Source organism: Hippopotamus amphibius, chromosome 10 (genome assembly GCF_030028045.1).
Source record: "Hippopotamus amphibius kiboko isolate mHipAmp2 chromosome 10, mHipAmp2.hap2, whole genome shotgun sequence".
Taxonomy (NCBI): Eukaryota; Metazoa; Chordata; class Mammalia; order Artiodactyla; family Hippopotamidae; genus Hippopotamus; species Hippopotamus amphibius.
The window spans coordinates 77,349,244-77,374,653 of record NC_080195.1 but is presented as its reverse complement, the minus strand read 5'-3'; the positions used below and the strand labels follow the sequence as shown (position 1 = coordinate 77,374,653).

General features: G+C 34.8%; 1 protein-coding gene across 4 annotated transcripts in view; it reads left to right on the top strand.

Moving 5' to 3' along the window:
* Nucleotides 1-25,410, top strand: part of ZNF654 (zinc finger protein 654) — a 96,149-nt gene extending 70,739 nt beyond the window's left edge. Inside the window, exons 4-9 of one of the 4 annotated variants that reach the window (XM_057697859.1) lie at nucleotides 6,219-6,354; nucleotides 9,066-9,268; nucleotides 9,862-10,001; nucleotides 18,488-18,629; nucleotides 22,052-24,401; nucleotides 24,989-25,410. In XM_057697859.1, coding sequence (XP_057553842.1) covers nucleotides 6,219-6,354; nucleotides 9,066-9,268; nucleotides 9,862-10,001; nucleotides 18,488-18,629; nucleotides 22,052-24,401; nucleotides 24,989-24,996 — 2,979 coding nt within the window. In that variant the 3' untranslated portion in view covers nucleotides 24,997-25,410. Of the gene's footprint in view, nucleotides 1-6,218; nucleotides 6,355-9,065; nucleotides 9,269-9,861; nucleotides 10,002-18,487; nucleotides 18,630-22,051; nucleotides 24,755-24,988 lie in introns of those variants that run through there. The other 3 variants (XM_057697862.1, XM_057697858.1, XM_057697860.1) reach the window with 3 other exon arrangements.

The following is a 25,410-nucleotide window of genomic DNA, read 5'->3' as shown; positions in this document are numbered from 1 at the left end:
ACATCCTTAGTGAATAAATGATTTAATAGATGACTAAGTTAACATTGCATTCAAGAGGAGATGATGTGATTGGTTTGTTAATTTCACCTTTGGAGCGGCGCCTTATTGTAAACATGGTTCTATATAACAGATTTGGGTCAACTAATGTGTACTAGACCTGGGATAAAATTCAGATTAAAATATATTTAACATTATATTACTATCAATTATTAATAAGTATTAGAGTTAATTTTTTGTTTCTTTTCATTCCCAAATCACTACTGAGCTCCAGATACACACTACCTTATATTTATACCATCATTTTAATCTTCTAACTTGCTTCTCTATTCCAGTTGTTAATACTGTACTTTAATCTATTTTACATACTGCTGCCAAATTATTCTTTCTGAAGAGCACTATGGTGATTCACTGGCTCAGAAAATTGCTGTGGCATCTCAGTGCCAATATAAAGTCTCTCAAGCTGGCCCTAATCCACCTCTACAGACTTTTCTTCTACTACTTCTACTTGCACTCCCACCACTGAGCCTTTGTGGCTGTCACCAATTCAGCCTGTTGATTCTCTACATCAAAAATAGGCACGCATTATGTAAGGCCAGACACTATAAAACTCCTAGAGGAACACATAGGAAGAACACTCTTCGACATAAATCACAGCAAGATCTTTTTTGATCCACCCCCTAGAGTAATGGAAATAAAAACAAAAATAAATAAGTGGGACCTAATGAAACTTCAAAGCTTTTGCCCAGCAAAGGAAACGATAAGCCAGGCGAAAAGACAACCCTCAGAATGGGAGAAAATATTTGCAAAGAATCAGCAGACAAAGGATTAATCTCCAAAATATATAAACGGTTCATCCAGCTCAATATCAAAAAAACAAACAACCTAATCCAAAAATGGGCAGAAGACCTAAATAGGCATTTCTCCAAAGGAGACATACGGATGGCCAAGAGGCACATGAAAAGCTGCTCAACATCACTAATGATTAGAGAAATGCAAATCAAAACTACAGTGAGGTATCACCTCACACCGGTTAGAATGGGCATCATCAGAAAATCTACAGACAGTAAATGCCAGAGAGGGTGTAGAGAAAAGGGAACGCTCTTGCACTGTTGGTGGGAATGTAAATTGATACATCCACTATGGAGAACAGTATGGAGATTCCCTGCAGAACTAAAAATAGAGTTACCGTATGACCCAGTAATCCCACTACTGGGCATATACCCAGAAGACACCATACTTCAAAAAGACACATGCACTCCAGTGTTCATTGCAGCACTGTTTACAATAGCCAGGACATGGAAACAACCTAAGTGTCCATCGACAGATGAATGGATAAAAAAGATGTGGTACATATATACAATGGAATATTACTCAGCTGTAGAAAGGAATGAAACTGGGACATTTGTAGAGACGAGGATGGACCTAGAGACTGTCATACAGAGTGAAGTGCGTCAGAAAGAGAAAAACAAATATCGTATATTAATACATATATGCAGAATATAGACAAATGGTACGAATCAACCAGTTTGCAAGGCAGAAATAGAGACCCAGATGTAGAGAACAAACATATGGACACCAAGTGAGGAAAGTGGGGAGGGTTGGGGGGGAATGAATTGGGAGATTGGGATTGCCATATATACGTTACTAATAAGAAAAAAATTACTAAAGTGTACACTCTAAATATATCCTGTTTATTGTATGTTAACTGTATTTCAATAAAAGTTCTTAAAAAAAAATAGGCTCGCATTTTGTATTAAAGATCAGACAAATATTTTAGGCTTTGCAAACCATATGGTCCCTGTTACAACTATTCAGCTCTGCCCTGTAGAGCAAAAGAAGCCCAACAATAAATGAATAAGCATAGATGTAGTGCAGTAATATTTGCATTTCACATAATATTCATGTGTTACTAAACATTATATTTAATTGTTTTAACCATATAAAAATAGTAAAACCATTCTTAGCTCGAGGTGTTATACAAACAGATGTTGGGTGAGCTTTGGCCCTGGGGCCAGTTTGCCACCCTCTGTTCTACATGGCTGTAAATCCTGTGCTTCATTTACAGTGCAGTCTATTCTGTGAATGCTTCCAAATTGTTAGTACCAACTGTGCCATCTTCTCCTGATTAAATTTTCTTCTGTTTATATAACAAAAATGACCATATTCTATACCTGTGTGTAACCCAGTACCACGTTATGCCAATACTAGGCACTCAGCATTTGCTGTTTGGTGTCACTACTGAAAAAAGCCGCAATGCTACTTAAGGAAAAATAAGTCAAAAGATACTTACAAACTTGTTTTCTTTCATCCTGTGTCTTTTTAAATAGACCAAAGTTAAATCTTTATTTCATCTCTATTTCCTATCTAGAGTTATTTCTCCATAAAGGTACTCTCCAAAATACGGTGTACTTGACTCAAGGAGTGCACACACACAGAAAAGAGAACTTTTCATGTATAGTTTTTATCTTAGAAAAATGAACTTAAGCTAATTTAGTAATTTTTAACAGAAGGATTGGTAGGAATACAAGTACATAATTTACAGTATAAACATTTATGAAAGTGCACTCTAAATGTAGGAGGGATTGGGTTTGCCAAAAAGTTCATTTGTTTTTTTTCCATAAGATGGCTCTAGTAGCACTTCGTTGTCTTTAAGTGCATTTGAAACAATTTTATTAGATTGTATTGTGACAGCTGTCATATGAGCATGCATTTAAAAACAAAACTCATTGGTCAATTTATGTGTAGCTATTTTAATATTGAAGATGGAAGAAAAAATCAACATTTTTGGCGTATCATGCTTTATTATTTCAAGAAAGGTAAAAACTCAACTGAAAGGCAAAAAAAATTTGTGCAGTATATGGAGAAGGTGCTGTGACTGATCAAAGGTGTCAGAAGTGGTATTTGAAATTTTGTGTTTGAGATTTCTCGCTGGACAGTGTTCCACGGTCAGGTAGACCAGTTGAAGTTGCTGGTGATCAAGCTGAGACATTAATTGAAAACAATCAACATTATATCATGAGGCAGATAGCCGACATACTCAGAATATCCAAATCAAGCACTGAAAATCATTTGCACCATCTTGGTATGTTAATCACTTTGATGTTTGTGTTACACATAAGTTAAGCAGAAAAAACCTTGACCATATATCTGCATGCGATTCTCTACTGAAATATAATGAAAACATTCCATTTTTAAAACAAATCATGACTGGTGATAAAAACTGGATACTGTACAACAATGTGTAACGGAAGAGATCGTGGGGCAAGCAAAATGAACCACCACTGACCACACCCAAGGCCAGTCTTCATCCAAAGAAGGTGATGTGGGATTGGAAGGGAGTCCTCTATTATGAACTCCTTCTGGAAAACCAAACGATTAATTGCAATGAGTACTGCTCCCAGTTAGACCAACTGAAAGCGGCACTTGATGAAAAGCATCTGGAATTAGTCAACAGAAAATGCATAATCTTCTATCAGGATAACACAAGACCGCATGTTTCTTTGATGACCAGGCAAAAGCTGTTACAGCTTGGCTGGGAAGTTCTGATTCATCTGCCATATTCACCAGACTAACGTTATACCTTCAGATTTCCATTTATTTCAGTCTTTACAAAATTCTCTTAATGGAAAAAATTTCAATTCCCTGGAAGACTGTAAAAGGCACCTGCAACAGTTCTTTATTCAAAAAGATAAAAAGTTTTGGGAAGATGGAATTATGAAGTTTCCTGGAAAATGGCAGAAGGTGGTGGAACAAAATGGTGAATATGTTGTTCAATAAAGTTCTTGGTGAAAATGAAAAATGTGTCTTTTATTTTTACTTAAAAACCAAAGGAACTTTTTGGCCCACCCAATACAATCAAAAAGCATGCCAGAGTTGACTGTGGGTAGGGATTGTTAAATATACAGATTATCAGGGTTTTCTCCTAGAAACTTTTGTTCAGTAGGTTTGAATCGGAGTCTAGGAATCATTTTTTAACAAGACCTCCAAGTGTTTCTTATTTTCTGCCAAGTTTAAGAAATTAGTAATGGACCTGTTTCACCATATCTTGACTTTAGGCTCAAGTCCCATTCTAGGTCCCACAGCAATAATGGCTGTATGGTTCGTGCTTCACCTACCCTAACACAGCTAGGTTGTCCAAGAGCTCAGCAGCAGAGTTAAAGCCTAATCAGTGATTCATGGGCTGGCACCAGCTCACCTTATTTCTTGTGCTTTGATTGGACCAAAAGCTAGCTCACAGTAGTTTAATTTGTATGGGCAGCAATATGTATGTCTAGGGTAATTTAGGTGTTTGTTTACCTTGAGGTTTGAAATCAATGATTGTTTTTAACCATGAAGCCATTGCCACAGATCATTACCATGTTCCATGTGATAAAAAAATCATTGCTGATCTGTAACTTTTTATAGCTTATTTTTATGAGTGCTATAATATGTTGACACATGGAAATATAGAAATTAATTTTATGGTAAGGCAGTTGGGTGTCCTAAAATAAAGTTTTTATTCAGAATCTGAAAAAATAGGAAAAAAAATAGCTAACATTTATTAAGTACTTATTATGTGCCAGGCATTGTTCTAAGCACTTTTCAATACTGTGTATTTAATCCTCACAACAATCCTATGAAGTAGGTGTTTTTAATATCCGTTTTGTAGAAGAGTTAACTGAAGGAGCAGAGAGGTTAAGTAACTTGCCCATTGTTTATAGGGTTTTTGTTTGCTTGCTTGCTCATTTTAATTTGGGAATTCCCTAAAGAACTTTTAGAAGATACTTACTTTCATGTTTTGACTTAATGATCCTTTGGCTTCTTTGAATGATTCTTTATCTTGAAACTTGATTTCTTCTACTGCCTTGTTCTCTTATAAAACAAAACCTCTTTCATGTATTTTAACAATGAATGAAAAGTGGCATATAGATATCACTGCAACATTGAAATGATGAAAGAGCATGACAATTTAATAAAAGCAGAGTGTTCATTGCCACTTTGAATATGTAGCCTAATGATTCGTCTAAGTAAAATTTTTAAATATATATGGTTTTATCCTAAAGCTTCACTTTATAACTGTTACTGAGTTTCTCATGTCTGAGGGATTTTTTTGAGCACAGAAAGAAAATCTGACAGTTGCTTATGTTTTAATTGATGTGCAGTTTATTCCACTTTTTAGCATTGCCAATTTCAACATCTAGTCTTTTCTTAAGGCCTTAAGCTCAATTTATGCATTAAAAAAATAAATCTGTCCATACCTTCCTTAGGCCTTCAGTTCATCTTTTTAAATTATCAAATTAAATTCCATGAAACATTTTAAAAAACACATAACAAATTATATAATGAATCAAAGCATCATAATCAAATGATTGAATCAAGTCTAATAAATTTATAAATTCAGTAAACCAAGTTCTCCTAAATATTAAACATTATTTACAAATTCTGTTACATAATTCATATTTTAATCAGAAGTCTAAGATAATAGATTCTGTAAAAGCATTTCAAATATCTTTTTTAAAAAATCCCCCCAAATGCATACATAAATTATTAATGTCCTACTTATCAATAGTATCTTTATCTTAAACCTACTGCAAACTCTTCATTGTATAGCCTGGATTCATTCCTTCAGCCTGTCATTTCTCATCTCAAGATTGAAAATCTACTTACACAACAAAGTGGAATAGAATTTCCATCTTCCAGCCTTCTGTCACATTTGAGATTCTACATTTGGGATCAGGGACAGGGACCTGTACCTACCTGCCAACCAGTGTCTGCATTGGACAGGGACCTATCTATTCCCTTCTTATTGTCAGGCCTGCCATTATTAACAGAAATTATGAGCCTTCACATAACTGAACATACACGTTTTACATTTTTGCAACCTGGTTCTTTTCCTAGGAATGATGCATCTTTTAAGTTTTTCCATTATGTTTTTGCAGCCTGGTTCTTTTCCTAGAAATGATGCATCTCTTATGTTTTGCCCTTAGGTTACACTTCATCCCTGTTACAATGGGATTTTCTAAGTCTAATTATGTACAGACTGTGTAACCTTTGGCATTAAAGCCTATTTGTGTACTAATGGGGTTTTGACACCCTAACTAGGTTACTAAAGCAACCCTTTCTCTTCTGTAGTTTAACAGCTGCCTCACTGACCATCAGTCATTTTATTGACAATGATGATCAAGTTTAGTTTTTAACCCCTTTAAATTCACAAAGCCAAAATGATTTTTCTCTCCTAGGAATGCCAGAATCACCTCCGCAGATATGGAAATGTGAATCTGGAACTGGTGACTCGAATCATTAGAGATGGTGGCCCATGGGAAGATCCAGTGTTGCAAGCTGTTCTAAAAGCCCAGCCAGCATCTCAGGAGATAGGTACTTCAGGAGATCAAAATCTAAACCAACATTTGTGAGAAGCAAACACAATTTCATTTTCTAACTAGAGCAGTAATAGTGATTTTTCTTTATTTTATAATATTGAGTAAGAGTAATGTATTTTCACATGAAGCATGTTTAATTTGTTATATTAACCCAGCCCAAGAGAGACTTTACGTAAGATTAGATACAATTATTTCTAGTAATTTCCTATTAAAATGGGAATTCAGGGTGTTAACATATTTAGTATTCAGATGCTACTTATTTACAGAGAGTTTGTTTTTCTCACTTTAGTTATGTTTTTTAAAATCTATTTAAGTAGGAACACCCTTTAAAAACAAAACGAGCTTAAGCACATGGAATCTCCCTTATACAGGAAACTCTGTGAAGGATGGAGCTTCTTCAGCTTTTGTTTTGATATACACTACCATATATCCTACACCTAGCCAGTGCCTGGTACAGAGTAGGTGCTCAGTTTAAGTATTTGGTTATTGAATGAATGACCACATGATGAATGCATAAGTGAATGAATGACTAATTAAATGAATAAGTAAATTTTAATTCCAAATACTCTAGAGCAGTATTTCCCAAACTTCATTAATAGAAGTTAACTTTTGTCTTATCCTCTTACCACCTTCATACCTTTTTGACATCACTTCCTCTCCAGCCTAGAACCATGGTGGTTCCTGTGAGCCAAAATCTGCTTTTGAAGGCAGGAAGCTCTGTCAACTATTTCTAGTTAATTCTTTTTAAAAAACATTGGCCATATTATTCCTGAGCCCCAGAACATTTGGGTCACCAAAACTTAGAATGTAAACTCAGCAGTAGTGAATAAGCACAAAAGTGTGGACACATTTGAAAGCATGGAGAGAGCCTATGGAGTGCAATTATAACATGAACAAAGGGAAAAAACAAGACCTTCCAGCTGGAACCATTCACACATTGGTCTGGTGAGAAGACATTTCACACCACCAGTTGCCTGAGTAGGTTAGGATCTTTCCATTTTTCCCAAGTAAAAGGGTGGGGGTGGGTTGTGAGTAGAATTGAGTGGAGAAGAGGATTTGATTCTAGGCCTTAAGAGCCAGCTAACCCCAGATATAAGTGTAGAGGACTAGAAGGGATGTTAGCGAAGATGAAAAAACAGATAAGATCAGGAGAAGTAGTGCAGAGTAGTGGAATGAGATGGGAGGTAGGACAAGACTAGAAGGAAAGAGCTAAGGTATATATGACAGTGGTATAGTGGTATAAATATAAAGGATACAAAGGAGACTAGCACTTGATGTGAGGATCTCAAAAAGGAATAATAATAATAAAACCGAAGAGGGAGGCAGTAGTTAGAAGAGGAAGAGTTGGATTATTGAGGAAAAGTATGAACCATCAAATATAGGGAAGGCAATGGTGACAGCCCTGCAGGAATCTCTGAGGAAACTGGAGAATGTTGTCAGAGGGGACAGAGCTAGGCAAAGACAGATTCATAGGGAATGAGAACAGGGGAGAAAAGTTTGGGGTTTTAGGGTAGCTTTTAGGCTTCTCTTAGTAGGAGCTAGAACAAACCTGTTGCTGGTTGTTGTGAGGGCTGATGGCCTCAATATGTATAGTTTATACTATGTATATAGTCCTTTCATACATATTCCTTTTATACTTACACTAGCATACTTCACTTCAGGAAAAGCTGCTCTAGAACCTCATTAGTGGATGACTCTAATTGGTGACCATTAGGGTAAATATCAGTCTGAAGTTTATCTTTGCATTAACTACAAATCACTGTCTGCTTATCAAATTGTATAAACAGAATTGCAAGGCAAATGTTGAAGCCCAAATAAAACATTATTCATAGGCATTTCAGAACCTACTGATTAAACATATATAACTAATTAAAACATTTTTGGATTTGAAATCATGAAGTATGGGTTCCAGTTCCTGCTCTGCCACTTATTTAATTAATTCTTTGTCCTTGGGCAAGTCATTTGACCTCTCTGAGACTCAGTTTTGTGATCTATAAAACAAGTATTAATATTATACCTGTCATGAGGTTGTTGTTAGGTCTAAATGAGCTTACATGGATGAAGGTTTTTATATATTTTTAAATTGTGTAAAAAGCAAGTATGAATTATAATTATCCTTAGTGACACATGGGAATATATTAATAAGCAGTCCTATTTGGCACTACTTTTAGTTTAATTTTTTTGTTAGAAAATAATAAAATATATTTCTTTTGTGATTGAACTTTTTCATTATTTCAGATTACATTTCTCTATAATTAATCTGAATTAATATGGTTTTAGTGACAAATTAGGATTTAGCCTTTTAATCTTATAGTAATGAAAATATTGGCCATTAAGAAGATAAAGTACATAATCTTAGACTAGAAAGAAATTCCAGATCCTGTGTCATTTGAAACATATTTTAATATTAGTGAACACAAAAAAAGAATATTTCATGTTTTTTTGTTTTTTTTAACTTTTGCTTACTTTTTTAGACTGAGAAAGAGTCAGCAAATATTTCTTGGGCATAGTTTTGGTGTCTCTTATTTCCATTTTCCAGTCATTTAATTGAATATTCTTTTCATAAATAAACTACTTAATAAGAAAAATGCTATTTAATTAGTTGATTTAATTAGATACCACATGTTAGTGCTAAAGTGTCAAAGAACAGAGTTTGAGACATTCTTTTCCTGAGAGTAATAAGAGTCTGTTTTGTTTTTAATATAGTGAACAAATATTTAAGTTCTGAAAATCCACTATTCTTTGAACTGCGTGCCAGATACCTAATTGCTTGTGAACGCATACCTGAAGCAATGGCTCTTATTAAATGTTGTATAAATCACCCAGAAATCAGTAAAGACTTGTACTTCCATCAAGCACTCTTCACATGTCTGTTTATGTCACCTGTAGAAGATCACCTATTCCGGGAGGTATTGTTTGAGATTATGTTTGCCTATTAACATTTTAACCTTACCAAAAAAAATGTAGCCCATTCCTTTTACAGTAATATCCAAAGTTTTAAGATTACATTATCTAGATATGTTCCCTTTGGCACCATTCTTTAAGCTCATATTGAATTAGAGTCTTATATTAACAAATGATGAAATTAAAATTTTCGTTGCTAAGCATTATTCATGTTGGGCGAGCCTCTGGTGTGACGGAGGTTGAATAAAAACTGAGAAGCGTTATGACTTTGCATCTTAAATAAAATATCAAGAAATGAATGTGTATCTTTGTTATTTTGGGTTTTTTTTTTTAAGATGAAAGAATTAATCTTTTCCTAATGTGGACCCTGCATGCCTACAAGCTGTGGACCTTGAGATTAAAAGTAGTCATTGTCAACTGTAGGTGCTATATAGTGAAACCATGAAAACATGAAAATATTTCTGTACAATTCATCATTGTCTTTGTAGAAGAAAACTAGAAATCTAATTTCTTCTGAATATTCAATTTAAACATTTACTACAACTATCTTTCTAGATATTTTTAATGATATGAATTGATTTTTCTTTTCCTCTTATAGCATTTACTGAAAACTGATTGTAAGAGTGGAATTGATATCATCTGTAACACTGAAAAAGAAGGCAAGACTATGTTAGCCTTGCAACTGTGTGAATCCTTTCTTATTCCACAGCTCCAGAATGGGGATATGTACTGTATCTGGTAAGTGTTCCTAATATAGAAGTTGAAATGGTGAGATGGTGTGCAGAAGGAGACTTGGTTAGCAGAATGTATACTTTATGTATTTTTTTTAAGTTATATGAAAATGTTAAGCCACTTTTCCCCCCACATTTATGGTGCAGGAAACAATAGGTTATAAGACTTAAGGATTAAAAAAGAAAATGATCGTGTACCAGTAATTGATAGTGTTAATATTTAAGGAATGTGTTATAATTTAATAGTTATGTTTTAAATTAAATTTAGAGTGTTATTTTTAAATTTTTTTGAGTTAATTTTTAGAGCATTTTTTTTTTTTAAAGAACTTTTATTGAGATACAGTTAACAGACAATAAACAGCATATATTTAGAGTGTACAATTTGGTATCCCAATCTCCCAATTCATCCCCTCCCAACCATCCCCGCTTTCCCCACTTGGTGTCCATATGTTTCTTCTCTACATCTGTGTCTCCATTTCTGCTTTGCATTTCCTCTTTCATAGTTGTTAGCATTTGCCTTGTGTATTGAGGTGCTCCTATATTGGGTGCATATATATTTATAAGTGTTGTCTCCTCTTCTTGGATGGATCCCTTGATCTTTATGTAATGTCCTTTCTTGTCTCTTGTAAAATTTTTTATTCTAAAGTCTATTTTATCTGATGTGACTACTGCTACTCCAGCTTTCTTTTGATTTTCATTTGCATGGAATATCTTTTTCCATCCCCCCACTTTCTGTCTGTATGTGTCCCTAGGTCTGAAGGTGGGTCTCTTGTAGACAGCATATATATGGGTCTCGTTTTTGTATCCATTCAGCCAGTCTGTGTCTTTTGGTGGGTGCATTTAGTCCATTTACATTCAAGGTAATTATTGATATGTATGTTCCTATTACCATTTTCTTAATTGTTTTGTTTTTGTTTTTGTAGGTCCTTTTCTTCTCTTATGTTTCCCGCTTAGAGAAGTTCCTTTAGCATTTGCTGTAGGTCTGGTTTGGTGGTGCTGAATTCTCTTAGCTGTTGCTTGTCTGTAAAGCTTTTGATTTCTCCATCGAATCTGAATGAGATCCTTGCTGAGTAGAGTATTCTTGGTTGTAGGTTCTTCCCTTTCATCACTTTAAAGATATCATGCCACTCCCTTCTGGCTTGCAGAGTTTCTGCTGAGAAATCAGCTGTTACCCTTATGGGAGTTCCCTTGTATGTTATTTGTCATTTTTCCCTTGTTGCTTTCAATAACTTTTCTCTGTCTTTAATTTTTGTCAATTTGACTACTATATGTCTTGGCGTATTTCTCCTTGGGCTTATCCTGCCTGGGACTCTCTGCACTTCCTGGACTTGGGTCGCTATTTCCTTTCCCATGTTAGGGAAGTTTTCAACTATAACCTCTTCCAGTATTTTCTCGGGTCCTTTCTCTCTCTCTTCTCTTTCTGGGACCCCTATAACGCGAATGTTGGTGTGTTTAACATTGTCCCAGAGGTATCTTATGCTGTCTTCAGTTCTTTTCATTCTTTTTTCCTTATTCTTTTCCACATCAGTGATTATTACCATTCTGTCTTCCAGGTTACTTATTCGCCCTTCTGCCTCAGTTAATCTGCTGTTGGTTCCTTCTAGTATATTTTTCATTTCAGTGATTGTATTGCATATCTCTATTTGTTTGCTCTTTAATTCTTCCAGGTCTTTGGTAAATTTTTTGATCCTTGCATCCAGTCTTTTTTCAAAGTCCTGGATATTCTTCACCATCATTATTCTGAATTCTTTTTCTGGAAGGGTGCCTAACGCCTATTCATTTAGTTGTTTTACTGGGTTTTTATCCTGTTGCTTCATCTGGTACAAAGTCCTCTGCTTTTTCATTTTCTGTATCTTTCTGTGGCTGTGGTTTTCAGTTCCCTAGAGCAGTTTTAAGTTTACAACAAAATTGAGAGGGAGGTACAGGCATTCCCTATATACTCTCTGCCCCCACAAATGTGTATCCTCTCCCCATGCATATTCTCTCCCATTATCAAGATCACTCACCACAGTGGTACATTTTTTACTAAGAATGAACTTATCTACACTGACACATCTTAATCACCCAAAGTCCACAGTTTACCTTTAGGGTTCACTCTTGGTGTTATTCTATGGGTTTGGACAAATATATAATGACATATATCCATCATTATAATATCATACAGAGTATTTTCACTGCTCTAAAAATCCTCTGTGCTCTGCCTATTCATCTCTCCCTCCCACCCCTGGCCCTACCTCTGGGAACCACTGTTTCTTGTTTTTTGTCTTTTTGTTTTTAACTATCTCCATAGTGTTGCCTTTTCCAGAATATCATATAGTCGGAATCATACAATATGTAGCCTTTTCACATTGGCTTCTTTCACTTAGTAATATCCATTTAAGTTTCCTCTATATATCTTTTCATAGCTTGATAGCTCATTTGTTTTTAGTGCTGATTAATATTCCATTGTCTGGATATACCACAGTTTATTTATCCATCATCTAGTAAAGGACATCTTGGTTTCCTCCAAGATTTGGCAGTTATGAATAGGGCTGCTATAAACATCTGTGTGCAGGTGTTTGTGTAGACATAAGTTTTCAACTCCTTTGGGTAAATACCAAGGAGCACAATTGCTGGAATGTATGGTAAGAGTATGTTTAGTTTCGTAAGAAACTGCCAAACTGTTTTCCAAAGTCACTGTACCATTTTTCATTTCCACCAGCAGTGTATGAGAGTTCCTATTGCTCCACATCCTCACCAGCATTTGTTATTTTCAGTGTCCCAGATTTTAGCCATTCTAATAGGTGTGTAGTGGTATCTCATTGTTTTAATTTGCATTTCCCTGATGACATACGATGTGGAGCATCTTTTCATGTGCTTATTTGCTGTCTGTATATCTTTTTTTGTGAGGTGTCTGTCAAGGACTTTGGCCTATTCTTTAATTGGGTTGTTTGTTTTCTTATTGTCGAGTTTTAAAAGTTCTTTGTATATTATGGATAACAGTCCTTTATTGGATGAGTCTTTTACAAATATTTTCTCCCAGCCTGTGGCTTGTCTTTTAATTCTTTTGATACTGTCTTTCACAGAGAAGGTTTTCAATCTTAATGAAGTCCAGCTTATCGATAATTTCTTTCATGGATCATGTCTTTGGTGTTATATCTAAAAAGGCATCACCATATACAAGGTCATCTAGGCATTCTCCTGTGTTATCTTCTAGGAATTTTATAGTTTTGTGTTTTCTGTTTAGATCACGATCCATTTTTAGTTAATTTTTGTAAAGGGTGTAAGGTCTGTCTAGATTCATTTTTTTTTAATGTGGATATCTAGTTGTTCTACCACGATTTCTTGAAAAGACTGTCTTTGCTCCATTGTATTGCCTTTGCTCCTCTGTCAAAGAACAGTTGATTATATTTACGTGAGTCTGTTTCTAGGCGCTCTGTTCTCTTCCATTGATCTGTATGTCTATTCTTTCACCAGTACAACACTGTCTTCATTATGTTAGCTTATGTTAAGTCCTAAAGTCAGGTAGTATCAGTCCTCCAACTTTGTTCTTCAATATCGTATTGGCTATTCTGGATCTTTCGTCTCGCAATATAAACTTCAGAATCAGTTTGTCCATATCCATAAAATAACCTGCTGGGATTTAGATTGGGATTGAATCTGTATATTAAGTTGAGAAGAACAAATAACTTGACAATATCGAGTCTTCCTGTCCATGAACATGGAATATCTTTCCATTTATTTAGTCTTTTGATTTCATTCATCAGTTATGAAGTTTTCCTCATGTAGATCTTATACATATTTTGCTAGATTTAAACCTAAGTAATTCATTTGGGGAGCACTAATATAAATTGTATTATGTGACTACTAGTTTTTCTAAGTATTTTTAAAACCACTTAAAAGTTATTAGCAGAATATATGAAGCATCAAATTTATCTAGCAATCATGTAATTTAGAATTTGATGTGAGAGTATTTTGAGTACCAATCCTTCAAGTTCTAAATGAAATTATGAATAATAATTAGAAAAAACTCTAATAACTTCTGCCTCTCCTACCCCAGTACACACACACACACACACACACACACACAGAAAAAAAACCCTGCCACTTTGGCATGTCATTAATTCTTGAGAGAAAACTAGGTTCCATTTGTCTAACATCATAATATTAAATGATATGGGCTATAAACACTTTTTAGTAATTGCTTTCAGATTTTAAGTTCTTAGATACTTAAAACAATAGCTTGAAGGGGGTTTAAAGATAAACTTATTTAATATATTATAGATTTTATAGATTAAAATCTTCAGATTCAGAGATAGAGTCAAATAGCTAACTAATAGAGCTGGGTCTAGAAACTAGTGGACTTATCTTTTATGGGACTATACTCAGATTATATAAATTTTTATTCAGAAGTTTACCATGCGAGGATGGAAGATGCCTTAGAGGACTGGGGCAGGGAGGGTGGGGGGGAATCGAGGGGGGGGCGTCAAGGAAGGGAGGGAATATGGGGATATGTGTATAAAAACAGTTGATTGAACCTGGTGTACCCCCCAAAAAAATAAAATAAAATAATAATAAAAAAAAAAAAAAAAAAAAAGAAGTTTACCATGTAAATTGAAATTACAAATAGAGGAGAGGATCAGGAGACAATGGTAACACATACACTTCTAAGCAGTTTTCAAAGTATTATCACTTCTTGATATGTAGTTATTCTGAAACAGGATATAGTCATTACTATCATAGTGTATTTTTCCCTATGGTGATAGGAATGTTCTCTGCTCTTGGCTATATTAGACTATTTAAACAGGATATCTTTAGCCTTTTCATTTTAACATACTCATAAGTAAACTGGAATCAAGTGTAAACAAGCCAGAAAAGACCAGGAAAACATTTTATTTCCTTCTTCTCTTGGCTAACCAATTTCTACTCTTTAGAGAGGAACTTTAAAAATAGAACAGTGTCTATCTTTCCTGCTCCTGGCCACAGTCACCTTCTAAGAATAGAAGCTGGGTGTGTGACTCCCAGCTGCCTAACTGAAAAGGAATCTTTAGGCTGCTTCTTTGTCCTTCCTTCTGAGTAGGCTGAGTGCTGATCTCCTGCCCTCTTATTTCTTCTACCTCTCTCCTTTATATTTCTGAGTGCTGGGGTCTGAAAAAGTTGATTTTCACTGTAACGTGAAGAGCAGTTTTTTTTCCAGCTTATAAGGTCTGTGTTGTCTATTTCATCTTGGTCTTCTGCTTACCCTTCATCTCCCCTCTCTGAGGACAAAACCTGATCCACAGTCCAGTTTTGCTCTGTCTCAAGCCAATGAAGCAAGCTACCAATCCAGTTCTCCCACCATCAATAATAATAATATTATAATAACTGCTACTTATATTTGTTGAGTGCTTCCGTTAGTCTGTGCTTTATATATGCATTATCTCATTTACTCCAATAATCTTATGGGGTAGATAATATTATGCCCAAGCCATTCAACTAGTAAATAATGATTCAAACCCAGGCAGCCTCTGCTATTAGACTTTACTATAAAATGGGTATAGTATGAAAAAAAAATCTATGTGGTAAGGGTGGCTGTAGACCTTGTTATACTCTCTCTGCAGCTAGATAACTTGGTGGTATTAGCAGTGTTTGTGTACCAAACACTGGGAAATGTATTTGTACTCCAAATCAGGACCCTTTTTTGGAAAGGAAAACATAATCTTCATGAAACTTTCCCTTTGATCTTCTCAAAGAAGACTGTCTGTGAGCGATTTATTAAACGTCAATATATACCAGACATTTCACCTAGGTGTTTTCATTTATCTCCCTTACTTCTTTTTATGTATAAGAAAACTGGATAAAAGAGATAAAAGCCACACAGCTACTAACAAAATGGAGTTGGAATTTATATTAGTCAGTTTGTAAGTGATATTATCCTGTGTCTAACTCGTTCAGGGGAAAGCTAGTATTCATTGAATGGATACTGGGGTATGACATGAGCCACAAAAGGGGCAGGGTTATAGGTGGTCCTCAAAGATAACTGTTAACAGGGACATTGAGATTCCTGGGTTTTTTTAAAAGTATTTGTTCTGCCAGTTGGCTTCAGTCTTTCCTGTTGCAGACCAGAAAAATTCCAACAGTCTCCAGGCTTCATAGTTTAGAGTTGAGAACATTCCAGGAATTCTGACTGACTTAATTGGAGTCAGTTTCCCATCCCTGAATTAATATTTTAAGGAGAGTGAGGAGGGTCATATAGGCACGGCCACTGAGGTTCCAACCCTGTGTATTAGGGCTGTTCTTAGAAAATGGTGGTTCACTGTGAACTGGGTAGTATCATCCCAATTGGTATGTAATGCCCTATTGAGATGCAGGCCTCTTTTACTCCCAATCTCTTGTTCTTTTCCACTACCTCCAATATACAATGTGTCATTGAGAAGATTTACAATGTATTAATAGTTGGGGAAACAGGACTGATAAACAAGGAAGTATATGAAAGGCATTAAATCAATAAGAGAGCTAAGATCTGTTCTGAAGTTATCACTTTAGTTTGGGGTATTCATGAAACTTTTCATGAAGAAGAGGTACTTGATATGGACTTTGAAAGATAAGCTCATCCTAGAAATAAATATTTTCCAAGTAGAGCAATAAGCGAAAACAAAAAATGAGAATAAATGAAGCATTAACTGACACTGAGGAAACCAACCTAAAAGAATGTCCAGATTCAAATCCTGATCCTTGGACTTCCCTGGTGGCACAAGTGGTTAAGAATCCACCTGCCAATGCGGGGAACACGGGTTTGATCCCTGGGCTGGGAAGATCCCACATGCCAGGAGCAACAAGGCCCATGTGCCACAACTACGAGCCTGCAAGCCACAACTACTGAAGCCCAGTGCTCTAGGACCCGTGTGCCAGAACTACTGAGCCCATGTGCCACAACTACTGAAGCATTCCATATAGCAAACTGCAAACCTAGAACCCATGCTCCGCAACAAGAGAAGCCACTGCTCTGAGAAGCCAGCACACCACAATTGAAGAGTAGCCTTGGCTCGCCACAACTAGAGAAAGCTCGTGCATAGCAACGAAGACCCAATACAGCTCCCCCCTCCAAAAAAGAAATTCCTGATCCTTCTGATTCCAATACCCATGCTTCTGTTGCTTTTAACACCATAAAGCATATTAAACAAATACTAAATGAAATAATCTGGGAGGCTGGAAGTACATCAGTTTAGCAACCCCTATAGAAGTACATAAGGAAAATTAAAAGGCCTAAGGTGGCAGCACTGAGAAAGAATGATATAACTGGGGGCAAAAATATAATAAAAATATAAAGACTATGAAAAACAAACAGGCTCGAACCAAACAGGTTAGAGGAATGTTTAGTGTCATTGATACAGGAAAAGATAATTTTGCAGGAATTGGATCTAAATGGGTTAAAGTGATAGAAACCAATCTAAATTGAAATATCCAGTTGTGGAAACTGGGAAAGACGTCAGAGCTAGAGATTTGGGAACATGGTGTGAAACCTGGTGAGCTTTCCAAAGGAATATGTGTGCAAAAAAAACAAAGTGAGTGGTGGACTGAAACTTAGGAACACCCACACGGCTAGTGTGAAATGGAAGTGGAAGTTTGGTTTTACTTTCTGTGTTGCTTGCCATCATTTTTTGTTTTGTATTTTCTGTATTGTCTCTCTAAATAGAGTATGCACACCTTCACAACAGTAGTCAAGCTGTCCTTAGATTTAATAGTTGTATATGCTGGGCTCAAAGTACATACTCAGTATATCACTTTTTTTAAAAAACACTTTCATCAATTATTTTTAATACGTTTTAGATTAGGATGCTTTATGTAACTTTTATGACACTTTTCAAGGAATTCTAATTTGCTAAAATGTGATATCCAAATGTAACAATTATATCTTATGATTTCCTTTGCCTCAAAACCCCACTGCTCCTATCTTGTTCATCTAATAACCTTCACCATATTTTAGAAAAGAATCTGCCTGTGAAATACTTTAAATGGTCCTTAGCTTGTCTGATTAAAAGTACTGCATCTTAATGGAAGAGTAGATGATATAAAACATAAAATTTCAGAATCAGTACTATAATATACTTACACTTTTAATCTGTAGTACTTTTGGTATCTTAATATGAACCATTTCTTCTTTGTAGAAATTCTACAATATTGATTTCTAAATTTGCAAGTGGGTATTAAATGTCAAAGTTAATTCTTTAAGTAATATCATTAATATTGGTACACTGAGATTAGAATTTGTTTTGATCAGGTTATTAGAGATGCCTTAGGTTTGTTGGCATATAATTGGCATGCATTCCATATAGCAAACTGCAATTTCTGATCTCTCCATTTCCCCCAGCTTCCATTAGTCCCACAAGGAGCAGAAATAGCCTGGGAGTTAATATCCATTTACACCCACTTTGTATACATCCCAGCCAGGGCACTATAGAATCAGGGAAAGATAGCTAATGTCTATATTTGAATAAACTGTATTTTTGATATTTCTTTTTTTCTCATTTACAGGGAGTTGGTTTTCATATGGAGCAAACTTCAGCTAAAGTCTAATCCTTCAAAACAAGTTTTTGTAGATCAGTGCTACCAGCTTTTAAGAACAGCAACTAATGTGAGAGTCATATTTCCTTTCATGAAAATCATTAAAGATGAGGTAAATAGTATATATTTATCCCTTTATTTTAAATTAAATTTAAATGACTGTTCACTGAAACTTCAATCTCTTATGATAAAATTTATTTGATAGTGTAATTGAAGAAAAGGAGGATTTTAAGGCCACATTCTCCATATATTATATTCTCCCCTCCCTGCAACCTCAAATTCCTAATATGGTACAAAGGGTATACATAAATGAAAATAACCAAAAAAAGAGGAAAAAAAAGCCAGTTTAGTGTTACATAAAGTTTATTATGGGAACAACTGCTTCCATAAGAAACTGTTATCATTAAAAAAAAAAAAAAAAGGATAATGGAATCCCAAAAAAATCCCCCTAAAACAATAAAAAAAAGAAAATGGAATCCAAAATATACTTAAAAAAAAAAAAGCTGTTATCTCTTTTCTTATAATTAAATAAGCCTGTCACTTTTAACATTATTCTAAATCCTGTTTGCAAATGAACTTTGTGTAACTATAGGTAATATCTGTTCACTATCATAGAGAAATACAGTTCATAGTTTTACATATGGTGTTTAGGTAAAAAGGAACAATGAATTCTGATGTTTTTTGAAACCTAAGGACAAATTTTTAGAGTGTTTATTTAAAATAATAGTAAAAATCCACTACCTGCTTTTAAAAATAGTTCTGAAGCAATTTTTTCACAGGCAAGTGAATACAGTTCTATATATGATTCTTACATAGCCATGAAAGTAGATCCTACAGATCCTTTTACTTTTTCTCCTCAAATATTAACAGAACTTTGAATACAAAGATAGGAAAGATAAAGCTACCTTAGATTTTAGGTAGCTCCATTTAACAGTCTTCACGTGGGTTACTTTTAAATATATAAGGAGACATCCATTAAATAATATATTTTAATTTTTTATATATTTATGCATTTATCACATTATCACATCACTCATTAGATATATGACCATGTAGCGATCATATTCCCATGATATAAAGTTAGCAGCATTATATCAGAGGGGTTTTTTTTGTTTTGTTTTATTTCCTGTTTATTTTACTAACTGCATTAGTAGCTTCATTAAGTAGTGAAATGTCATTTAAATGCATTGTCAAAGTTAACCTCTTTCCCCACCAAGAAAACAGGGAAAAAGACAAACTATGCTATAGAATACTTAAGATTTGAAGTGCATCAGAATCACCTGTAAAACTTTTTAAAAAATAAACATTTATATCTATATTTTTTTAACATGATTCTCATTTGTACCAAAAATTGAGAGAATTTGTCATAAAAAATTTACAATATAGGTGAAGTTTAGCCAATTATCATAGAGCTTTCTCATTTTCATATCTGGCCAACCTAAGAATACATAATAAGAGGAAAAATTCAAAAATGAAATCAGTATTTAACATGTGCTTTAATTTCTTATACACTCTACTAAAAACATTTTTATCTGATGGCATAGATCATTCACGTGCCTCAGTGCTGTGAAAAGAGGCACAGGCAATGCTATTTGAGTTCAGAAGGAGACATTACAGATAGCATATCTGAAAAGCCTTCACAGGAAGATGCTTTCAGCTTGGTTTTGAGTGACAGATGAAGATAATACTAATATTTGTAGAGGATTTTGTAGTTTACAGAGCCCCTTCTCCTCATTTTATTATTTGGTTTGGTTCTCACAACTGTCCAGTGGTATAAATAGGGTGGCAGAGAAATGTGGAGAAGTGTGTGGATGATGAAACTAATCAGTTTAGTTTCTGTGGGGTTGGGGGTTGGGTTGCTAGAGATCCTAAAAGGACTGAATACTACACTAAAAGTTGAAAAGTCAGTACGTAAATATACTGGAATTGTTAAAGGCTTTCAGGTAAGAAAGTAGCCTGTTCCCTTTTGTGATGATCCTGAAATTTTTAAACCTCAGCAACTTGAGTACATTGTAATTTCATGAGGAAATTGAGGATGTAGATAGAACTTTGGAAAAAGAGAATGAATTCTGTTTTGAAGCAGTGGATTTGAATTTGCTATATCTGGAAAATCTAGGTAGGTTTTGTAACTGACCATTAGGAATTATAACTGACAATTACAGAAATAAGGAATTTGAATTCAGAAAAGGATTCCAAGCTGGAAATGGTGAATTTATAGGAGAAGAGTAAAATCAGTGGAATATATCTGATCTCATTCATTCTGCAAACATTTATTCAAAGGTCACTGTACACCAACTCCTATGCTAATCACAGAAGGATACAAAAAAAATGAGATACTGTCCCTGTGATTGAGGAATTCAAAGTCAAGAAGTAGGGGCATAGACAATTATAAAACAATATTACATGCTTTTTAGAAATAAGTATAACGTTTAACTCTACCCCAGGGCAGGGGCCAGAATGAATGAGAAAAACTTTCAAGGCAGAATTGATTCTCAGAGAATGAACAGGAGATGGATAGGAATTTACCAGCTAGGTAAAGTGATCTGCAAAGTTAAGGTCTGCTTATGGAACTATAAGTAAGGGTTACACAGCACATAAGGAAGTAAGAGGACATGAGCCTGGCAAGGTAGTATTTCTCCCTGTCATCTGTAATATACCATATGCAGGCAGTATGATACACACACACAACTGTTAAAGACATACTATTTTATCATTTAGATCATTCCAAATCACTAGAGGCATTATTTATAACTTAAAGTGGATAGAAAACAGATTCCCAGCTAAACGCTGATGCAGTTATCTTTGAGTCATCAGTAAAAGTTTTAAAGCTTGAATACTTTTCAGATAACTTCTAGTAGGTTCATTATTCTGATATCTTATTAGATTTGGAAAGTTCGTAATTGCTTTCTTCATGTGGGTTACACTTCTCCCCTTATTTGGATAAATAATATTACTTAATAAGTAAAATAATATTACTTAGTGCAGCTTTATGAAAGCGTTTCCATAAGCAGTTCTTTTTTTTTAAATCTAGTATTTTTTTAACATCAAGAATTGATTAACTGTTTTAATAAATACCTATAATTTAACCCTCCTGCCACAGAATGTAAGATTGGTACCTTAAAATAGGGGCCTAGATTTGTAAGAAACTTTTAATCACCATAAGTTCATGAAGCATTTTATATTTTAATAACCATAAGGTTATGAAGCATTTTGTATTATGGTTAGTAGGGCTTGTCAGACTTGAAAATTAAATTGGAAGCTAAAATGCTATCTTTTCCAGATTATTCTCGAGTTAAAGAAGACTTATTTATATATTAAAAAAGAGTTAAACAAGGCTACCCACGTAAGAAAATTGCACATTTAGAATACTGTTTATTCATCTTTCATTTCAGAGCTGTACTGGATTGGCCAAAAAGTTCGTTTGAGTTTTTCTGTACAATGTTATGGATTGGCCAACCCAATATTTTAAAAAGATAAACCAGTAAGTGTTGATAATTTTTTTAAAAGGTAGTAGTAATATTTTTCTTTTTACAGGTTGAAGAAGAAGGCTTACAAATTTGTGTCGAAATATGCGGTTGTGCTCTACAACTAGACCTTCATGATGATCCCAAAACTAAATGTCTAATTTATAAAACAATTGCACATTTTTTGCCAAATGATTTGGAGATTCTCAGGATTTGTGCACTCTCAATATTTTTTCTTGAGCGTTCCTTGGAAGCTTATCATACTGTTGAAGAGCTTTACAAACGTCCAGATGAAGAATATAATGAAGGCACAAGTAGTGTTCAAAACCGTGTTCGTTTTGAATTACTTCCAATTTTGAAAAAGGGATTGTTTTTTGATCCTGAATTCTGGAACTTCATAATGATTAAGAAAAACTGTGTAGCATTACTGAGTGATAAATCAGCAGTTAGATTTCTAAATGAAAGTACACTGGAAAATTCTACAGGTAATGTAAAAAAGGCAGTGGAACAACACAGTTTAGATGAAGAGCTTGACTCTTTTACAGATCAGAGCACTGGAGAGCTTGATCCTGATGATATATCTGGAGTGCAACCAAAAGGTCATATTAATGCAAAGAAAAACCTTACAGCTCTTAATGCTTCCAGAGTAGACCACAGTGTCCCAAGGCATCGGTGTATGTTATGCAACAAGGAATTTCTAGGCGGTCACATTGTAAGGCATGCCCAGGCTCATCAGAAAAAGGGCAGTTTTTCATGTGTGATATGTGGTAGAAAATTTAGAAACAGAGGACTTATGCAGAAGCATTTAAAGAATCATGTTAAGAAAATTCAGAGACAGCAACTTGCTGCAGCTCAACAGGAGGATCAGGAAAATCCTGCTTTGGAAGAAATAAATTGTTCTGATACTTTTATTTCATTTGAAAATGGGAATTCTGATAATAAGGATTTGGAAGTAGAGACTATTTCTGGTTCCAGTGTTGGAAACAAAGACGTCATCCCTGCACATATGGGTGAATTCACTGAAATTCCCCTAAGTGTATCAGAAGATGTTACTGAAAACATTACGGAAAATGGCAATCCTGATACTTCTTTAAATAATGTCTCAGAGCCATTACCTATATGTATGGATGACTATGAGGAGGAAGAAGATGAAGAAGGTGATTATGAAGAAGATGATTACGACCTGAATCAAGAAACTTCAGTACTTCATAAAATCAATGGAACTGTGTGCCATCCAAAAGACATATATGCGACAGATCAAGAAGGAAACTTCAAGTGCCCTGCTCTTGGCTGTGTTAGAATATTTAAAAGAATTGGATTTCTAAATAAGCATGCAAGGACTGTACATCCAACTGATTTAAATGTGCGGCAAACAGTAATGAAGTGGAGCAAAGGAAAATGCAAATTTTGTCAAAGGCAATTTGAAGATTCTCAACATTTTATAGATCACCTTAATAGACACAGCTATCCAAATGTGTACTTCTGTTTGCATTTTAATTGCAATGAGTCATTTAAGCTGCCATTCCAACTTGCTCAGCACACAAAAAGTCACAGGATATTTCAAGCCCAGTGTAGTTTCCCAGAATGCCATGAGCTTTTTGAAGATCTTCCTCTGCTATATGAACATGAAGCTCAGCACTATTTAAGTAAAACACCAGAATCATCTGCACAACCAAGTGAAGCAATTCTTTGGGATGTTCTTACAGACTCAAAATCTAATCATCAGGAAAAAGACTCATCTAGTAATGAGAAACAAACTATTATTAGTCTGCCAGTTTCTACTAGCAAATCAAGGAAAGATTCTACAGAACCAAAGACATGTATAGAAAGTATGGAAAAGAAAACAGACCATTTAGTTCAGAATGGAAATGAACATTATGATGACACTGTTTCTGATACAAGCTTGACAGACCAAAAGATGCCTGACATAGAGCCAAATTCTGAAAATAATTGTAGTGTTAATGATTTAGTCAATGGACACAGTGGAATAGAGCAAACACCTTTAGTTCCCTCAGATCCTGCTTTGAAAATTGATACAAATAGAATCAGGACAGAAAATGGTTCCATTTTACCCAGTGTTGTACCACAAGAACACAGTACCCTGCCAGTATCTCAGGCACCTTCCAAACCAAATCCGACGAGTGAACATACTTCATATGGCTTAATTTTAACAAAGCCATATGTCAGACCATTGCCTCCCAGTTACCTTGATGAACGGTACCTTAGTATGCCAAAACGCAGAAAATTTCTGACTGATAGGGTAGATGCCTGTTCTGATCAAGATAACGTTTGTAAAAAATCAGTGAAAAGATTAAGATGTGGCAAATGCCTGACCACCTACTGTAATGCAGAAGCACTTGAGGCTCATCTTGCACAAAAGAAATGTCAGACACTCTTTGGATTTGATTCAGATGATGAAAGTAAGTCTTCTATCTTCTCAGTAGGTATATCTGTAGAGATAGAAAATGCCATAGATCTTTATAAGGTTAAAAAAATTAACATTTGCATAACACAGGCAGTAAAGCACTACCGCATACTTTATTTCCTTTAATTCATACCACCACCATGAGGTGCTATTACTATTCCTGTTTTATAGATCAAGCAACTGACATTCACAAGTAATTCATATAGGCACAGGCCTGTGAACTTGTGGAAGCCAAAACTTGAGCAAAGTTTTTTCATGCTTTTGGATCATACTCTAATTGTATCTGAGGCTTTTCTTCATTCCAAGTTTTATGTAATAAGAGATGTAAAAACAGAGTAATTACGATGGAAATGTTTTTCATCTGCATGCCAGAATGTAAACCAAGTTGAGCCCCTATTACAGAAACAAAAATAAAAAAGAATCAGAAAATAATTGAAAAACAAAACTGAACAAAAGAAGAGCTTGCCTTTCTAGTAATATTCATATTCTTTGAATGAGTAAAGGTATAAATAGGAAATCTAACTGAGAATACTAGATGAACATCCATAAAATATGAATTAACAGACGTGTTCTGTTTTACAGGTGCCTGATAAAATGTTTCAGAAAGATCTGTCGATCAAGCAGTAGTGTGCAAAAAGCACTACAAGAAAATGCATCATCAGTTTGCTATTTCCCTGATGGCCTTAATTTTAGAACGGTCTTGGATTACTAAAGATAAAGACAAAGCACATTTTCTAGAATGAACCCACAGAGGAGATGTGCTGGTTTAGACTCCAAAAGGGTTATTACAAAACTCCCAAAGTACCAGTTATCCAGAAAAACCACATTTTTTTAAGTTGATGATGATTAATAGCAGCATGTTCAGTTTCGCTTATGTGAGAAACAATTGCAGGCAACTAGTCAAAAAGAATAACCAACTATGGCCTTACAGAAAGGGAAAAACCCATTATAAAAAAAGTGGGGGGGAGGTGGTTTACAATAAACAACTTAAAGTATTCTACAAA